This window comes from Mytilus trossulus, chromosome 10 (genome assembly GCF_036588685.1).
Source record: "Mytilus trossulus isolate FHL-02 chromosome 10, PNRI_Mtr1.1.1.hap1, whole genome shotgun sequence".
Lineage (NCBI taxonomy): Eukaryota > Metazoa > Mollusca > Bivalvia > Mytilida > Mytilidae > Mytilus > Mytilus trossulus.
In genome coordinates this window covers 1,937,130-1,954,309 of record NC_086382.1, presented here as the reverse complement: position 1 = coordinate 1,954,309, position 17,180 = coordinate 1,937,130, and the positions used below count along the sequence as shown (strand labels likewise).

At 33.8% G+C, this 17,180-nt stretch overlaps 1 protein-coding gene across 1 annotated transcript; it reads right to left on the bottom strand.

The window, feature by feature from the left end:
- Positions 1-2,710: 2,710 nt before the first annotated feature.
- Positions 2,711-16,888, bottom strand: LOC134686712 (kelch-like protein 12). Its single transcript, XM_063546415.1, has 2 exons — positions 16,870-16,888; positions 2,711-4,278 (listed from the first exon to the last, which is right to left on the bottom strand). Exon 2 carries the CDS (start codon positions 4,259-4,261, stop codon positions 2,807-2,809), a length of 1,455 nt encoding a protein of 484 aa, XP_063402485.1. The 5' UTR covers positions 4,262-4,278; positions 16,870-16,888; the 3' UTR covers positions 2,711-2,806.
- Positions 16,889-17,180: the final 292 nt, after the last annotated feature.

Sequence of the window (17,180 nt, the reverse complement as noted above, 5' to 3'; positions counted from 1 at the left end):
AGGGTCAGAAGAATACCAAGAATGAACATATTTCTATTTCCCATGCAATAACCCTTGTGGCTCAGGAAGAGCTATTCAACAGTGTTTTATTTTACAGTGCTGGAAACTATAATAATATTATTTCAGTTTAAAACAAAAACTTTAAATATTGGTAAAGTCTTGATACTTTCAATCGGAAATATCTTACCCGGTATCTGGTATGATTTTACATCGTACAAAAATGTAGAAATATAAGAGGGTAAGGATAGGGGTCCTTTATTTATGTATTCTTTTTCTGATTGTCCCATTCTTCTCTTTTCTTTATATTCTTACTCGTTATAATTATTCACTGTATTTCTTTTTGGCTGGGGGATTTTTCTATAGTTTCTTTATTTTTCTCCCTTTATTCTGTACCTTTCTCTCGTTTGTAAACCCAGTACAGACCCTCGTGTCACAGGATGTCTTTTGTTGTCCGTTTCAACACATTTTAAGTATAAAAGATAAATTGAACCATAATTCATGATTGACCTTTAACTCTCACGGACTGGTCGTGATCTTTGAAGAGTTTTCCTGTTTATAACAAAAAAAATATCTCATTTAATCCTTGTTTCCCTTGATAAGTCGGCTATATAGATGTTGCTGTAAATAAAGAGGGTCGATGGTGGGAGATCGAATCTTTAGAACGAAATGTGTGTACACAATTGTATGTGAATGACTAATATTTTGTATTTTTGAATTATTATCTATCTGATTAAAAAATACAAAAAGAACCACACATCGACCACAACAGATTTAAAACAAATTAGACATACGTACCGAAAAAGGGATAAACAAAAAGGGGGGGGGGGGGGTCAAAAGGAAATCTTGCCTAAAAAAAATACGCAGTTGTAACAAGGAAGAAGGAAGAAGATACACCACTTAAATAGATCATCATTACGCAATAAAATGTATATTATATCACTTTAATCTTTATATTAGCAAATAAAAAACCATACTGGCACTTGAGTATTTTGTCATCTTTTATACGAATTTTATATGTTTTTACTAATTTTTAAGCTGTTTTCCCATCTACATACAACAGCGGACAACATCCCTTTCCAACCCGCTTCATACAGATATATGTCTAGTATGCTTATTCCATCAACAAATCGTGGTTTAAAAGAAAAGCTAAGACCCTCCTAAACCTCCTACCCCCTACAATTAATGTGTTAGTGTTTTGATAACTGTTGCATTTTTTTGTGTGTTTGGTTTTTTTTTTAAATTTATTGCTCTGATTAAATTTTGACTTTTATTGGATTATCTTTAAAGTAACATGTGCTCGTGGTACACTGGTCGAAATTAGAGAAGGGGAGGGCTGAGATATAAAGTTTGACAAACCCAGCCACATGTGCATGCATGTGTATTTCTCAAACCATGAACCTTACCAGTGGTTGTATGTCTTTTTGGTTATTTGTTTCTGTCTCCACATCTGCCTTAGTGATGATTGGAAATATTTTATTAGGTAGGTCTCTCTGTCTTTCTCCTCTACAGCTTTAAAACGATTAAAAGTTTATAAGATTGTATAGACGTCTGTATTGTTACGGACTGTATGTTAACTTATAGATGCTGTTGTGTGAAAGGTTGCTGTCTGTGTCAAGGCTTTGCACATCGTGATAATTAAAAAATATACATTCAACTTTTATTAAAGATGTAAAAGCAAACACAAAAGTCACCTTATGTTTTCGTTATTTGAAATAGTCATTCGCAATATACGTAAAGTTGTCAGAATTATTAATGCAGACATTTTGTGATCACAATTGTACAGTACACAATTAACAAAGAAATACATTTTTTGTAGTAAAATAATTTGTAATTTCCATACCAGCTTAAAAATGCACTCATGTGAAAATGGAAATTAGATTGGTAAATAAACATGTTAACTTTTTTATCGTGTTATATTTCAAGGCTTCTTTTTATATGTTTTAAATGACCTTTTACAATGGCCAACTCTGTATTTTGTTTGTGTATACCATTACACCAAGTGAACCATTTGAAACCAAAACAATCAACACTCATTTCATAAGTTCATTGTATAGGGTATTTCGTTCCGATCGTCTGGAATCAAGAGGTTTTATCACAATAAAAACAAAATAATAAACAAAAAAACAACCATTTTCGTCCTTCAATGCTTTTGTTTGTGGACTCTTTAACCCTGAAGATATCATCTAACTGTGATAGCATGGAATATCATTGATACGTTCTTTTTTTCTGTTATTTTGGAATATCATTGATACGTGTTTTGTTTTGTTATTTTGGAATATCATTAAAAATGTTCTTTTCTGTTATTTTGGAATATCATTGAAAATGTTCTTTTCTGGTATTTTGGAATATCATTGAAAATGTTCTTTTCTGGTATTTTGGAATATCATTGATTCGTTCTTTTTCTGTTATTTTCCTGTTAATTAAATGTGAAAAACTATAAGGTGTTCCCTAACCCTATACATTCCTTGCCTGTTTGAATGGTTTTACACTACTCATTTCTGGGAGACTTTTATAGCTTGATGTTTGGTATGAGCCAAAGCTCTGTGTTGAAGACCGTACTACACATAACGACGAACTAAACTAATAACAGACGCATTACTTTGTTGACTTGAGGGTATATGCATTTTTATTAATTTGATATTTAGATAAATTAGATGCAATCCTTCAGGTAAAATCAATGTTTAAATTATAGGAACAATCGAATACAACATTTACATTTTAGAGATTTAATAAAATAAATCAACAAATATATAAAACGCAATAAATCAACAATACGTGTCATAACATTTAAATAATGCCGGTCTAGTCATCTTGAATCATTGAACGGGATCAAACGAGTGTAGGAAGGGACTTTTATGTCGCAGCTTCCGTATATTGGAAGATTACATGGAAGTTCCTGCCCTCGTTTCCAACTGTTTGTTTGAATATCATATTCGGCCTTTTCAAATCTCTCAATGTCATTATCGGAAGCTGACGCGCCAACGACATAAATTTTGTTCCTTGCAGTATACATTCCAAAGTAATTTCCTTTTGTTGGTAGATCTGAACAGAAGGCAAACATATTGGTCTCGATGTCAAATTGTAGAAAATATCCCTCGCTTGATCCAATGAATAATTTAGATTCATTTAGAACGGCTCGGCAGTCTGAGCATTTCTTTGGGAAATCAGTCACAAATTCCACGGATTTGTCATTTGGGTCAAAAGTTAAAACACACGTAGACTCTTGATTTTCATCATTTTGTAATTCGGCGACAATATATATTTTATCATTATATGCCACGCACGGAGCGAACGAAAGCTTTACATTGTCCGGAAGCTGTGCAATGGTTTTCCAGGACTTTTTGATAGAGAGTTTATTTCGATTGTGTTTTGTGTCCAGTTCTTCTATTCCTAATACATTGTTTCCATTATGATGGCCACCGAGAGCGTAAATGAAATCTCCAAGAACCACCAATGAACAATCTGACCGTTGATCATTAAGATCATGACAGTTTTCGTACTTCAACAGAACGGGGTCGTACTTAACCACGTGTTTGCCAGATGAAATGTAAACATAAGGTGCCTCGGTTTCATCTTTTTGTGCACAAGCAACAGAAAACTTGTCTTTTATGTCATTACTTTTAAACAAATTTCTGTGACATACCAGATCGCCATCGCAGTTGAAGACCGCAGCTACAATGGACGATTTTGGTTTAGCAGACGACATAATCATCGCGTGATATAGTTGGTATGTCTTTTCAGTGACGGAATCTTTTCGAGGAGATCGCTGTTTCTGTACAGCGTTCAAAAGTTTACAGTATATCGACATACGACCTTCAGGATTCCAATCTAGCCATTTTTCTAACGCTCGAAAAATATTCTCATGTTGAACTAAGTTTTCAACTTGACAAAGGCTTTCGAGGCTCTGTTCTTGGAGGTATAAGAAAGCATCATTATCCCAAAGATTTTGAAAATGTTCGGTTATCAACTCGATAGCTTCTCTCTTTAGAAGTGAAAGTTCGTACTTTTCAGCGATTTGTAAAGCATCTAATGAACTCATTACTTCTATACTTTCTAGCAGCTTTTCCTCACATGCTGTCTTCAGAGCACGAGACATGCAACTCACTTCTAAATACAACAAAATGTCTTCATTGCGGAGTAATTTCTTACAGACTTGTCCAGTTTTCAAAATTTCCACAACCTGCTTTCTGATAGGCTCCGGGAAGCAGTGCACCATTTCACACCTGTCGCAGCTCATTTCACCATGCATAATTTCTGACATATTTCTTCTTTCTGCAACTAAGGGACAAGGAAGATTTTAAAATATCATTTACAACAAAGTACTTATAAATCTGCAGGAAATTGTCACATACGAGTTTCAATGTTAAGTGTTTGATATCCCAACCAGTTATAGATATAACTCAATATGTAAATAAGACACTAGTGTTTTCTTCCGTTATGACCAGCCGTGAAACATAAGGCTTCGTCGTATAAACAAAATACTTAAATTGTAAGCGTGTCGTCTATTATATATATATATATGTTATAATAAAATTTAATTATTTAAGAAAAATTGCAGTTAGCTTGATTTTTATTTTTAATCCTTAGTGCGAAAACTGGTCCTTCAAAAATCTAGAAATATTTATTCATCAATCCTTCAGACCATATTAAACCTTTTAATGGGTTGAACAGGAAACACACACTATACATGTGAAACACACTACATGTATTATGTGTTTAGCATACAATTTCAAATAAAAAAGGGATCCACAGTTAGGTGGCCTTTTTCGTTTGTTTACAATACATTGAATTTGAAGTAGCTCTTTAAAATATGAAATTAAATTCTTTATTATAACAAAAACCAGGGAATAATAAATTTTTGTACATGTATATACGATCCGAGTTCAAACATATTATGTGTTTGTAACAAAAAATAAAATTTAATCAAAACAAGAGTATTTAAAAAGCATTGAAAAGCAAACGAAACGATCAATACACATTATATTTGACTTGGCTTACCTTTGTGAAAACAATTCGTTGTTGAAAACAAAGTTTGTAAATATATTCTTAACCTTTGCTGTTTAAAATATCACAACACCGTTGCTTCGATTGTATGTTTTATATGTTCCTGTTTAATGTGGGAGTTGCTTTTTTATACAGGTAATTTTCCGTTGCTAAAAATAAATCAAATGTTCGGAACAGGTATAAACTCGTTGTCGTGGTCTAATGATAGTCATCAGTCTAAAAATAAAATTGTATATGGATCTCCCACAAATTTGTTGACACTCCAACAGCGTAGTTTAGTTCACCCAAATATACCATTGTATTGGCGTCAGGTCTTGTGTTATGGTTATTGTCAGGACAAAGTAGAATAAACAAAATTTTAATTTATGAATATGAAAGTGGGTGTTTACAAATTGTAACTTGGATGGAGAGTTGTTTCATTGGCATTCATACCACATCTTACATCTCTGATAACGCAAATTGATAGCATTTTTACGGTCACATTTACATGTCCAGTCAACAGAGCTTCCAAATGTTAGCCTGGTATTGAAAAAACACAATCAAACATCACAAAATGCAGTCTTCCCCATGCAGAGTTGTCAGGGGCGTATCCAGCCGTTTTTAAAAAAGGTTTCCAACCATATGTTCCAGTCCTAAAGCACTGATCGTCAAAACAGGGGGGTTCCAACCCCCGGAAGCCTCCCCCCATTTTTTTTTATCCACGACTGGTTTCTCAATAAAATCAACATACCGAATTAAATTTGGTGCATTTCATTTCGTATATTTTATTTTGTGGCCAGCAATAAACCAAAACAGCCAAAAACACTTTTAATTCTGCTAGCCCATCTGGAGCACCTAAGATATGGTTAGGGTTCTCGTTGCTCAGTCTTTGGCTTTCTGTGTATATTTTTAATGTTTGTCGTTTATTGACCGTAAACATGTTTATTTCAATAACATTCTGTATGTGCCGGCCCACGGGGAGTCACCTGCGGAGCCTTCACTTCAGAACTTGTCGTTTGTTGCTGATTGATTTTTCGTTTAAAGTTTTCTGCATACATGTAAGTCAGAACGATGATTCTTTCGTTTGAATTGTTTTACATTTTTTGTATATAACACTTGGAGCCTTTAATACCTTGTTTCCAGTATTGGCTTTGCTCATTGTTGAAGGCTGTTCGATGTAATATCTGATTCTGAGTTTAAACATTACTCACTAGCAGAAAATAGACCTGTTTGTCTACGTATTATAGGATCTAGCGCAAGAAAGATCCCAGGAATAAATTAGGATAATTTAAAAATTACAAGAAACTCGTTTCAAATATCTGTACTGACATGATATAATCTGAAACAATCATTTTGTAATTTAGTGAGTCAGATGAGTGTAACGGTTTCACACTTTATGACGAAAAACACTTTATTTTCATGCACATCATCTTTAACTTCAAGAAACAACATGTACTCCATGATTAACTCGCTGAGTCCTAACTAATCTGGTTACTTAATGTAGAAAATGTTGATATAATATTATATGTTGATGTGATCTGAATGATAAAGGTATTATATAGATCTAGAGTATCTGCACCAGGCACGAGGATGGCATGATTGTTGCCTAGTCTCACCTATGATAATAGCAATAATGAACCTTCTTTCTATTTGTAATTCATCATCGTCCCTTTGTGCCTCTTGGAGTCGAGTCATCTAACAACATGTGTCAACCCTTCTGAGGATGACAAACCAGGTTTGTGCATCTGCTCATAATATCATAACAATATTTTACATTTATGTATACCATCGGAGTCTATCTCCCACCTTGCCATGCAGCACCGTCCCTTGATGGTTTTTGCAGTTAAGGTAAATAAATCATCCAATACATTGCCAACTTGTTTTAAGAACTTTTTTTTTCGTATCCGTAGATAAAGAAAGGCAACAGTAGTATACCGATGTTCAAAACTCATAAATCGATAGAAAAAAACAAATCCGGGTCACAAACCAAAACCGAGGGAAACGCATTAAATATAAGAGAATGACGACACAACATTAAAATGTAACACACACAGAAACGATCTAAGCATTATACAAAATCCGATGAGAATAACAAATATAACATCAAAACTAAATATATGAATTTGGGGTAGAAAAGTACCGTGACACGTCTAATAATAATGTGAACTCATACTCAAATATAAGAGGAAACAAACGACACAAAAGAAACACAACGTTAAAATGTAACACACACAAAAACGAACTATAATATAAGAAAAACCATATTCCTGACTTGGTACAGGACATTTTTTAAAGAAAAAAATGGTAGGTTGATCCTGGTTTTGTGGCATGCCAAACCTCCCTCTTTTATGGCCATGTTAATATAACATTAAAATGACAACACCACATTACAGGACTACAATACAAATAAATAGGAGAACACAATAGAAAGCAACACAGGGCAAGTTTTAACCTTTGCTTTCGTATCTGATGAAAGCTAAGCCCGAAAGCACGATCAAGTAATCTTAAGTTTTACGTAAAAAAGTTGAATTTTGTATTTCTTAATACCACGAGTACTATAGGATATTCATTGACATTTAATTCATTTGATCTAAAATGTTTTATTAAACAAAATTGTTAATTTTCTCTTTTATTTTTCATTTGATGCACAATCCCTTATGGGGTTGACAAGGGAGTCACATTATAACAACTCATTGAAGAATGCATGTCAAGTATTAACTGGATCAGACTGAAACTGGTAAATGCAGGCTGGAAAGTTTTGGTAGACACGGAAGAGTAAGAACTACTATAGTTGATTACCTTGGTAGACACGGAAGAGTAAGAACTACTATAGTTGATTACCTTGTGGTTACAAGTTCAAATCATGTCGTAAATGACTATAACGAAATAGAAGGTTATTAACAAGACATGCATAACGGATGTTTCATTTCACTAACTTTATTACATTGTGTACATCAAGATGCAGATATGCGCAGAATAAACTGGTTTTTAATGGATAGTCACCAACAACATTATGATGTTATTTTGTGGTTGTTTTTTTGTTATTGCAAACTTATTCGGTATTACTGAGGTCAAGTCAAACAAACGAGGAGGAGAAATAACACTTAAATTGTTTTCCCTTATGTTTATTGATGGATTGGTGTTTTCAGAACTTTTGTGTTTTTGTGTGGGTGTAAGTTTAGGAAGGAATCCGGATTGTCCGTGGACAACCAGCAACCTTCAGTAGAACAACTGACAAACCTAATTAGTTCAGATTGAAGTCGAACACGCCTGTAACGTGGGGGTTCAAATTGAAGTCGAACAAACCTGTAACGTGGGGGGTTCAGATTGAATTCGAACACACCTGTAACGTGGGGGGTTCAGATTGAAGTCGAACACACCTGTAACCTGGGGGTTCAGATTGAAGTCGAACACACCTGTAACGTGGGGGTTCAGATTGAAGTCGAACACACATGTAACGTGCGGAATTTGAACTCGCAACCGTAGTTTTGACACGTTGTTCAACTATCTGAAACACTCGACCAGCAACCCCACCGTAAAAAGTATAAAACGTATAAGACTCAAAAACAATTATATCCAACTTATCAAGAACACTGCAGACGTCCGAGTAAAGACAAAAAAAGGAACAATTCTTTATCAGTATGGACTGACTTCTAGTATGTGAAAGTACAACATGTAGTTCAGTTAAACCAGTTTTATATGCGCATACCCTCCCCTGTCTTGTCATCTAGACTATGTGTCCATGAAAAGAAAATCCACAATAAGATGCAGCTTATCTGAGCTTCTAAATAGGATATTAACTACTCAATTACTTAAACAATAAATAACAGATAACACATAATTAGGGAAAACACAGAGGGTGGGGAGGGGTTGGGGTGGAGAAAAGGGTAGCAGATATCAATTCAGCAAGAAGCTTGCTCAGATATTGCGGTCATACAACCTTCGTGCAAGATTATGCTGTGGACAGTGTATTCATTTGAAAAAAATACACACAATAATGCCGTTTTCATAAAATGATTTTGTTCAAGAATTTTTCATTTACTAAATACCCCAAAGGGTAACTAGAGAATAGAAATATGGTCACTTGGTCTTCTCCCGACCATCAGTAAAACGCTTGCTAAAGTGGGACGTCCGTTTGGTTGTGCGCAGGGGTCGAAATTGGCGCTGGTCCGGTGGTCTGAGACCAGTAGAATTTGTGTCGGACAGTAGATTTTATCAGCTGGTGGTCCGGCGGACCAGTAGAATTTTTTCGTTTAAATCACTGATTGCATCTCTATCTCGGTTTGTTTACAAAAAAGTAAACCTGCGAAATATTTTTAGGGTACTGGGGGTACTATTTTAAAAGTATTTAATTAATATCCCAGGTGAGCGCACTACACAAAATGTGGAAATTTTTGAATGGAGTTAAAATGCCGGGCAAAACAAATTAATTAATTAAGCGACATTCAAAAGGAAGATTTTTCAAACTGACAAAAGGAAACGTAAATATAAAATATCCTGGGAAAAAATCTCGAATGGTTAAATTGTAAAGTCGATCGTAATGTAACGTAATGCATTGTAAAGCATGTGAACAATTTGCAGTGACAGACCTAGATGAAAAATGTATTTTTGTAACGGGATCTTCAAATTTTAAGTAAGATTTTGTACTTGCTCATGAACAGCACAAACATCAACTGGAATAAAGAAGAGGAAAGCAGCTGAGAAAAATAAACTAAACATCTGTCATAATTTTAGTGGTTATCAAATGAATGTCATTTTTGCAGGACCAGTAAATTTTGAGCCGGACCAGTAGATTTTAAGTCCACTGGTCCGGCTGGCCAGTACACTAAAAAGCTTAATTTCGACCCCTGGTTGTGCGGGATGTATACAGTTTGCAGTGATGTCCGGTCGGAATGGGTATGTGAAATCCGATGCTTCGCGAAAGGTTTCTGTTCCTATCCAATATACCTTAATTTTCCAGTGGCAGTCCACATTTCCTCAAACATCATCTCGGATGGCCTATTACAAGACCTACCTATTGTATTTATTGTTCACTTGTTCTCGTCCTGAACATATCTGCCACTGGTCATTAAGCAACCAACAATCAATCATTTCCTAAATTTTATGATTTCACATAATTATATGAGGATTTTCTCCGTTGTAATATTAATCATTGCAAATTGTATGTCCCCAAAGGCAATTCCAAAAAATGTAATAATATCAAAGTTTTTAAATTTAAAAAAAAAAAAAAAATCCCGTTTCTAATGATCTATCTTTTTAATGTTAAAAAACAGAATAGAACTTGTAAATACATTTTATATGTACATGTAGTAGTTTAGAATTCAAATGATATGTCGTTTGACAAACAAAGCAATAAGTCATGATGGTGACATGTTTACTTATACGTATTGACTATAATACAATGATATATACTGAGTGCCAAAAGTGTAGCAACATGATTTATGTTTTGTACTTTAATTTTGAACATCTTGCATTAAAAAAAAAAACTTTTATAAAACGTTATTTACAACCACTGGGTCGATGCCACTGATGGTTGAGTTTTAATTCCCCGAGGGTATCAGCAGCCCAGTAGTCAGAACTTCTGTGCTGAAATGAATTATCATTGAAATGGTCGTATTTATAAATTAACTGTTTATAATTTACAAAACTTTCGAATTTTCGAAATACTAAGGCTTTACTACCTCAGGAATATATTACCTTAACTGCATTTGACAACACTTTTTGGAATTTTGGTCCTCAATGCTCTTTAACTTCGCACTTTATTTGGCCTTTTTTACATTTTTGAATTCGAGCGTCACTGCTGAGTATTTTATAGACGAAACGCGCGGCTGGCGTAAATACAAAATGTAATCCTGGTACATGTATCTATGATGTATTTGTTTATAATAAAGATATACACATCTATTTTAGTATAAAGGAAAAAAAATAATTGTATACCAATTTTAACTCGACAAAAAATGTGTTATCATATACATGTAGCTTTAAGCTTTTGACATTTATGATTTAAAGTTTTTTACTTGAAATATTATTATATGATTCTTAATTTTCTCACTCAGTATGTATTAATCTTTTGGCTACAACACTTTGAAGCCAACAAAAATAAGATGAATTAATTTAGTGGTGACTTCCGGTGTAGGAGCGTAGAGGTGGTATGTACCCCTTTGCTCGAGAAAAAAAAAACACAACCCAATTGTTACGCATTAAATCGTCAAATGTTTGTATGTTATTTTGTCACTGTTTTCGAACCGATGCAAAATTTTACAAAAATATACATTTTCCATGTGTATAGTGTATTATCATATATACAGTATAGCAATCACGGTGTAGTACGAATTTTCGCATTGAATGCCTTTGGACGTGTTATAAATTGTTAAACTAGTTTGGTTTATAGACTTTTCAGAATTCAAACTACAGATTTCAACACCTTTCCGATTTTCAAAACGAGCGATTGAAAAAATGGCAGAAGAATTACCCTCCCTCTTTTTAAAAAAATTCCATTTATTCATTTTGAGAAATTTTCCATTCAACAAGATGATCAAATTTTCTAAAGCGTATACACTAGAAATATTTTACAATCTTTAGTGTCCTTAAAAATATACTACATTTTAACCATAATTTACCTCACACGTAACCGCACATGACTTACTTATTATATATCTTTTTGTGTCGAATGAAGATACATAGTACGGATACGTTATTAATGCAATATAAATGTATTTGTATTTACAAAATTTTTCATCAAAAAGATTCAAATAAAGATAATAAAAATTAAAAAGCTTGTCTGAGCTATGTCAATTGTACATCAAGTAAGATAAGTTCGAAAGTATGAATAAACAAATTAGATATCGTGTATGGGTGGCAATCAGAGACCACAAAGACTTAAATCTGCCGGTCGATAAAGCGTAGGTATCAAGCCACAGAACAGTAATGGTCAGTTTACGAGACCACATAGGACATTTTCTGTTATTTTAAATATTTCTGAATGGACAGAATATTTGATGCATGTTTCTGAGAGAAAATATTTTCAAATATAAAAGTTAGACAAAAGCGTATTGTTATTTTTGAGGGGTTTCAATTCTATAAATATAATGACGATTTTGTTGACTTCATCGTCAAATTGGAACATTTATATTTTTAGTTTTTAATAAAAGAATATAAAGATAAGAAGCGATCAAACGCATAGAAGTAAGCAACTGTGGGTCACCTTACGGCCTTCATTAATGAGCAATGCCATACTGCATAGCAAACCATAACAAGGAACTAATTGACAAATCCACAAAAAAAATGAAATGAGAAAGTAACGCTGATTAACTGGATAAAAAGCACTAAACGAAAAATAAATATGGTATACAGCAACAAACAACAACCGCTAAATTACAGGTTGCTAAGGACATCCACATGCAGAAAGAGGCGTTGTTTAATGTTTGTGGACCCCAACCCTCTCCTAACCTAAAACAGTGATGTAACAGCATAACGTAAAAGTTGTTTAACATGTTTGTGGACCCCAACCCTCTCCTAACCTAATACAGTGATGTAACAGCATAACATAAAAGTTGTTTAACATGTTTGTGGACCCCAACCCTCTCCTAACCTAACACAGTGATGTAACAGCATAACATAAAAGTTGTTTAACATGTTTGTGGACCCAAACCCTCTCCTAACCTAAAACTGTGATGTAACAGCATAACATAAAAGTTGTTTAACATGTTTGCGGACCCCAACCCTCTCCTAACCTAATACAGTGATGTAACAGCATAACATAACAGTTGTTTAACATGTTTGCGGACCCCAACCCTTTCCTAACCTAATACAGTGATGTAACAGTATAACATAAAAGTTGTTTAACAAGTTTGCGGACCCCAACCCTCTCCTAACATAGAACAGTGATGTAACAGCATAACATAAAAGTTGTTTAACATGTTTGTGGACCCAAACCCTCTCCTAACCTAAAACAGTGATGTAACAGCATAACATAAAAGTTGTTTAACATGTTTGCGGACCCCAACCCTCTCCTAACCTAATACAGTGATGTAACAGCATAACATAAAAGTTGTTTAACATGTTTGCGGACCCCAACCCTCTCCTAACATAGAACAGTGATGTAACAGCATAACATAAAAGTTGTTTAACATGTTTGTGGACCCCAACCCTCTCCTAACCTAACACAGTGATGTAACAGCATAACATAAAAGTTGTTTAACATGTTTGTGGACCCCAACCCTCTCCTAACCTAAAACAGTGATGTAACAGCAAAACATAAAAGTTGTTTAACATGATTGTAGACCCCAACCCTCTCCTAACCTAAAACAGTGATGTAACAGCATAACATAAAAGTTGTTTAACATGATTGTAGACCCCAACCCTCTCCTAACCTAAAACAGTGATGTAACAGCATAACATAAAAGTTGTTTAACATGTTTGTAGACCCCAACCCTCTCCTAACCTAACACAGTGATGTAACAGCATAACATAAAAGCTGACTAAGCAAATTATATGTATTATTTGTCGAAATTAATCTGACAGAGATATTTTATAGAGTCTGCTAAGTTGTGTATAAGTAAAGCAAATAAAACACAACGGAGCATTTTTAATTTCAACCATGTTTACTTCCATTTCAAAATATCACTTAATGTAGTATGATAGCTTAACTTTGGATATTTTATATATGCATGAACCCTCAACTAGTAAAACTACAAATCAGTCGACAGAAACAAAGACAACTTTCGTTTTTTAATTACAACATTTGATTTTCTAGACGTCATTAACATTACACCTTTATTTCTGACCTATATCTTACATGTATAACAATCATATTTAAAAAAAATTGTAATAATAGCTTGTTCTTATTTTGTCAGTTTAGGTGAGAATTGTATTTCGTATTTGTCTTTCACAGGTCAGGAGCCTTAAGTTCAGTGGTTGTCGTTAATTCATGTTAACTCATATCTACTTTTCGTAAATCATTTTAATATGAATAACATGTACATGTATACATGTAGTTAGGGTCTTTTTCTCAATTGAATTGTTTATTTTATGTTTATATAATCATTGTATTATGATGTTTTTGTATCTTGCCTGAAAAGGGCCCATGATTGGAAAATAAAATAATGTCTAATGTCTAATGTCTATTCATGACGAGGCATTTTTTAACCGACCATACGATATTGGGCTTACACCCACTTCATTTGAACTTTGGAGGACATTTGTTTCATTTGCAATTGTCCCACATCTCCTTAATTTTTTTATAGCCATTTATTGTAAGAAAAAAACAGTGGTGGTGCCTATGTTTTTTGCTCAGACTATAGGTCCCTAATTCCTCAAAATTCTCGAAGTAGGTTTTTGATTATATGGTACATAGGGGGAAGGGCGTGTCCTTAAACGAAAAAAAAAAATACAAAATAATAATTTTAAACGCCGGTTGCATCAAAATTCTCCTCAGCAGAAAAATATAACGCTAATTTTTGTAATGAATGGATATATATACTTAAATAAACTCATCATAGATACCAAAATAAAATTTTCGTCTACAAAAGACTCATCACTGACGCTCGAATCCAAAAAAAGTCAAAAAGGCCAAATAAAGTAATGCCGGCGTCACACATTGGCGTATAGACCTACGTGCACCAAACGTACAGAGAAAATTGACAAAGTCGTTATACGTTAGTTGTACGCCAGAGGAAGGGCACATTGTATACGCTTCAAGATCGTTCGACTTTAACTAAAAGGTATGCGGGTGTGTTTGCCACAAACACCCCATAATAGAACGTCCCAGATACGACCGGGACGCGTCTCAAATACGTTCAAGAAACGTTTTTCCTTCGTAGCGTGCATTCCATCTACGTTAGACAAACGTCAGGCATACGCCAACATACGTTTCTTGAACGCCCGATAAACGCTTAAAGCTCGTTGTGCACACGTTACAGATATGTTTGACAGGTCGAATGCATCCAACATTACTAGCTTATTGGCAGCGTACCTGATTTTTTAACACGCCGGGCATACATTTACGTCGGAGCTATACGCTGATGTGTGACGCCGGTATCCAGAGCATTGAGGACCAACAATTCCGAAATGATTTGCCAAATACGGCTAATATATATAAGGTAATCTATTCATAAATAGAAAAGCCTTAGTATTTGAAAATATATAAATATTTAGACTTTATAAATTCAAATCCAGTAGGTAAAACAACTTTCCGATTTTGACCCAGTGACTCAATAAAAAGGGAGAGGAACTCGAATGTATCTCTTTCGGCAACATTTAGACCTACTCATAGGGTAATTTTCCATTACCTACAGCAATACCTACAGCAAACAAACATTTATCACAGTCACAAGTATTTTAAAAAGATATGACATTTTAACCACAATTAGACCTTATGTGTAACCGCACATGACTTGCTTACCTCATTATATGAGAAGATGTATACGTTTAAGTATAATACGGATGTAGTTCATTTACAAAATTTTCCGTTTAAAAAGATAATATTCAGTTAAAAAATAAGTAAATTTTATAACAAGATACTTTTTTTTTATTAAAATGTGTTCAAGTCATCGTGTGAGCATTCCAGGGTTGATCAGATATTTAATTAAATTATTTCTTCAAACATTTATGAAACTATTATGTATGGCTCTGTAATCGGGTTATTTAATAATCACGGTTCTATTTTATTTATTTTTACAACATATCATTTTTGACGCAAGAACAACGGGGAAGGCATTTCAACAAGGATTATTATGTTTAATATAACATCGCAAATATTGAGTTTTATTGACTTTAATTATTAAATGATTTTTTTTAGGTATTTAAATTAAGAAAAGTTTATATACATGACTGTATATGTTTACTGGGTTAGAACGATCGTCTTTTTTCATAAGACACAGTTAACGTATTAAAATGCCAAAATTATTCAAAATAATAACAAAAGGAAAATGACAGAACTTACATAGTTTAATACCGCAGTTTAAAATTTTCACAAATCTGGCTCCAATGATAAATAATATAGATCGACCCACTTAAGGAGCTTTTCTATCCTTATTGCTTGTAATACCAAATTCAACAGGACATAAGCTTTATGTGGTTTAATAATACATTATTAGATTTTTAGATTTTAGATTTATTAACTGTCTTTTTTTGTTGGCATTACACATTAACTGTTGGGTTCCTTTATTCTTTACACAGCTTATCTATAATGAAATGCATGAAATTAAATGACGGCAGGTAAGATGCATGCATGGTTGTGCATCGTCATCATATATATATACGAAGTAAATTCAATCATAAATCCTTGCTACAACTAGTCTAAATTCACAATTGAAAGTTTCAAAATAAGGGACAAGGTTGAAAGCGCTTACTATTCAAGGATCGTTTGGACACGAGTTTCTCCTTGTGTTATATCGTGTTCAACATTACACCCATGTATATATATATCACAATTATTTCACCCGTATCCCACGTATGTTTCACCCCTATATCACGATTGTTCCATACCTATCTCACGATTATGTCTACCTTATCCAAAGATATTTCTCGATTATTTGCGGTCACTGATTGGTTGATAGTTCAATATTGCTTGGTTGCTATCCCACGATTGTAATTTCAATAAACCATGATTGTCGATATATATTCAGTCGATTTTCCACGATTGACGATATACAAAGTTGTTCATTCGATATTCCATGATTTTTTGGTCGATACTTCACGAATATTTTGCACAGTGAATTTAGAACATAAATAACAATTTTCATTGAACATTGATGTCATTGATACAGAAGTTTGTAAATTAAAATTGAGCTATAATTGTTTGTACCGAAAAACAACTATGCCATTTGACCCTATACAGAAAAATAACCGATGACTTGGAACTCGCTGTAATCATGCACCTTTTACCTTGCTGTTTTCTGCTATCGTTTACCTAATGATAAACTTCCAATAGTTTACACTAACTGTGGCGTTATATATATAAATGGTGTTCAAGAAACTGACAATCAAAGTTTTACTAAATGCAGACGAAAAGCCCTTAAAGTTTATTCGACGAGTTGGTTGACCGTTATGGAATAACCATTTCACAAATGATATCGGATATGTTCCTTACGTCGTAACTACAATCCCCTTCCCTTTCATGGATGTGACCTACCGAATTAGACTATTTACCGGATTTGTAATCACATAAGCAACACGACGGGTGCCACATGTGGAGC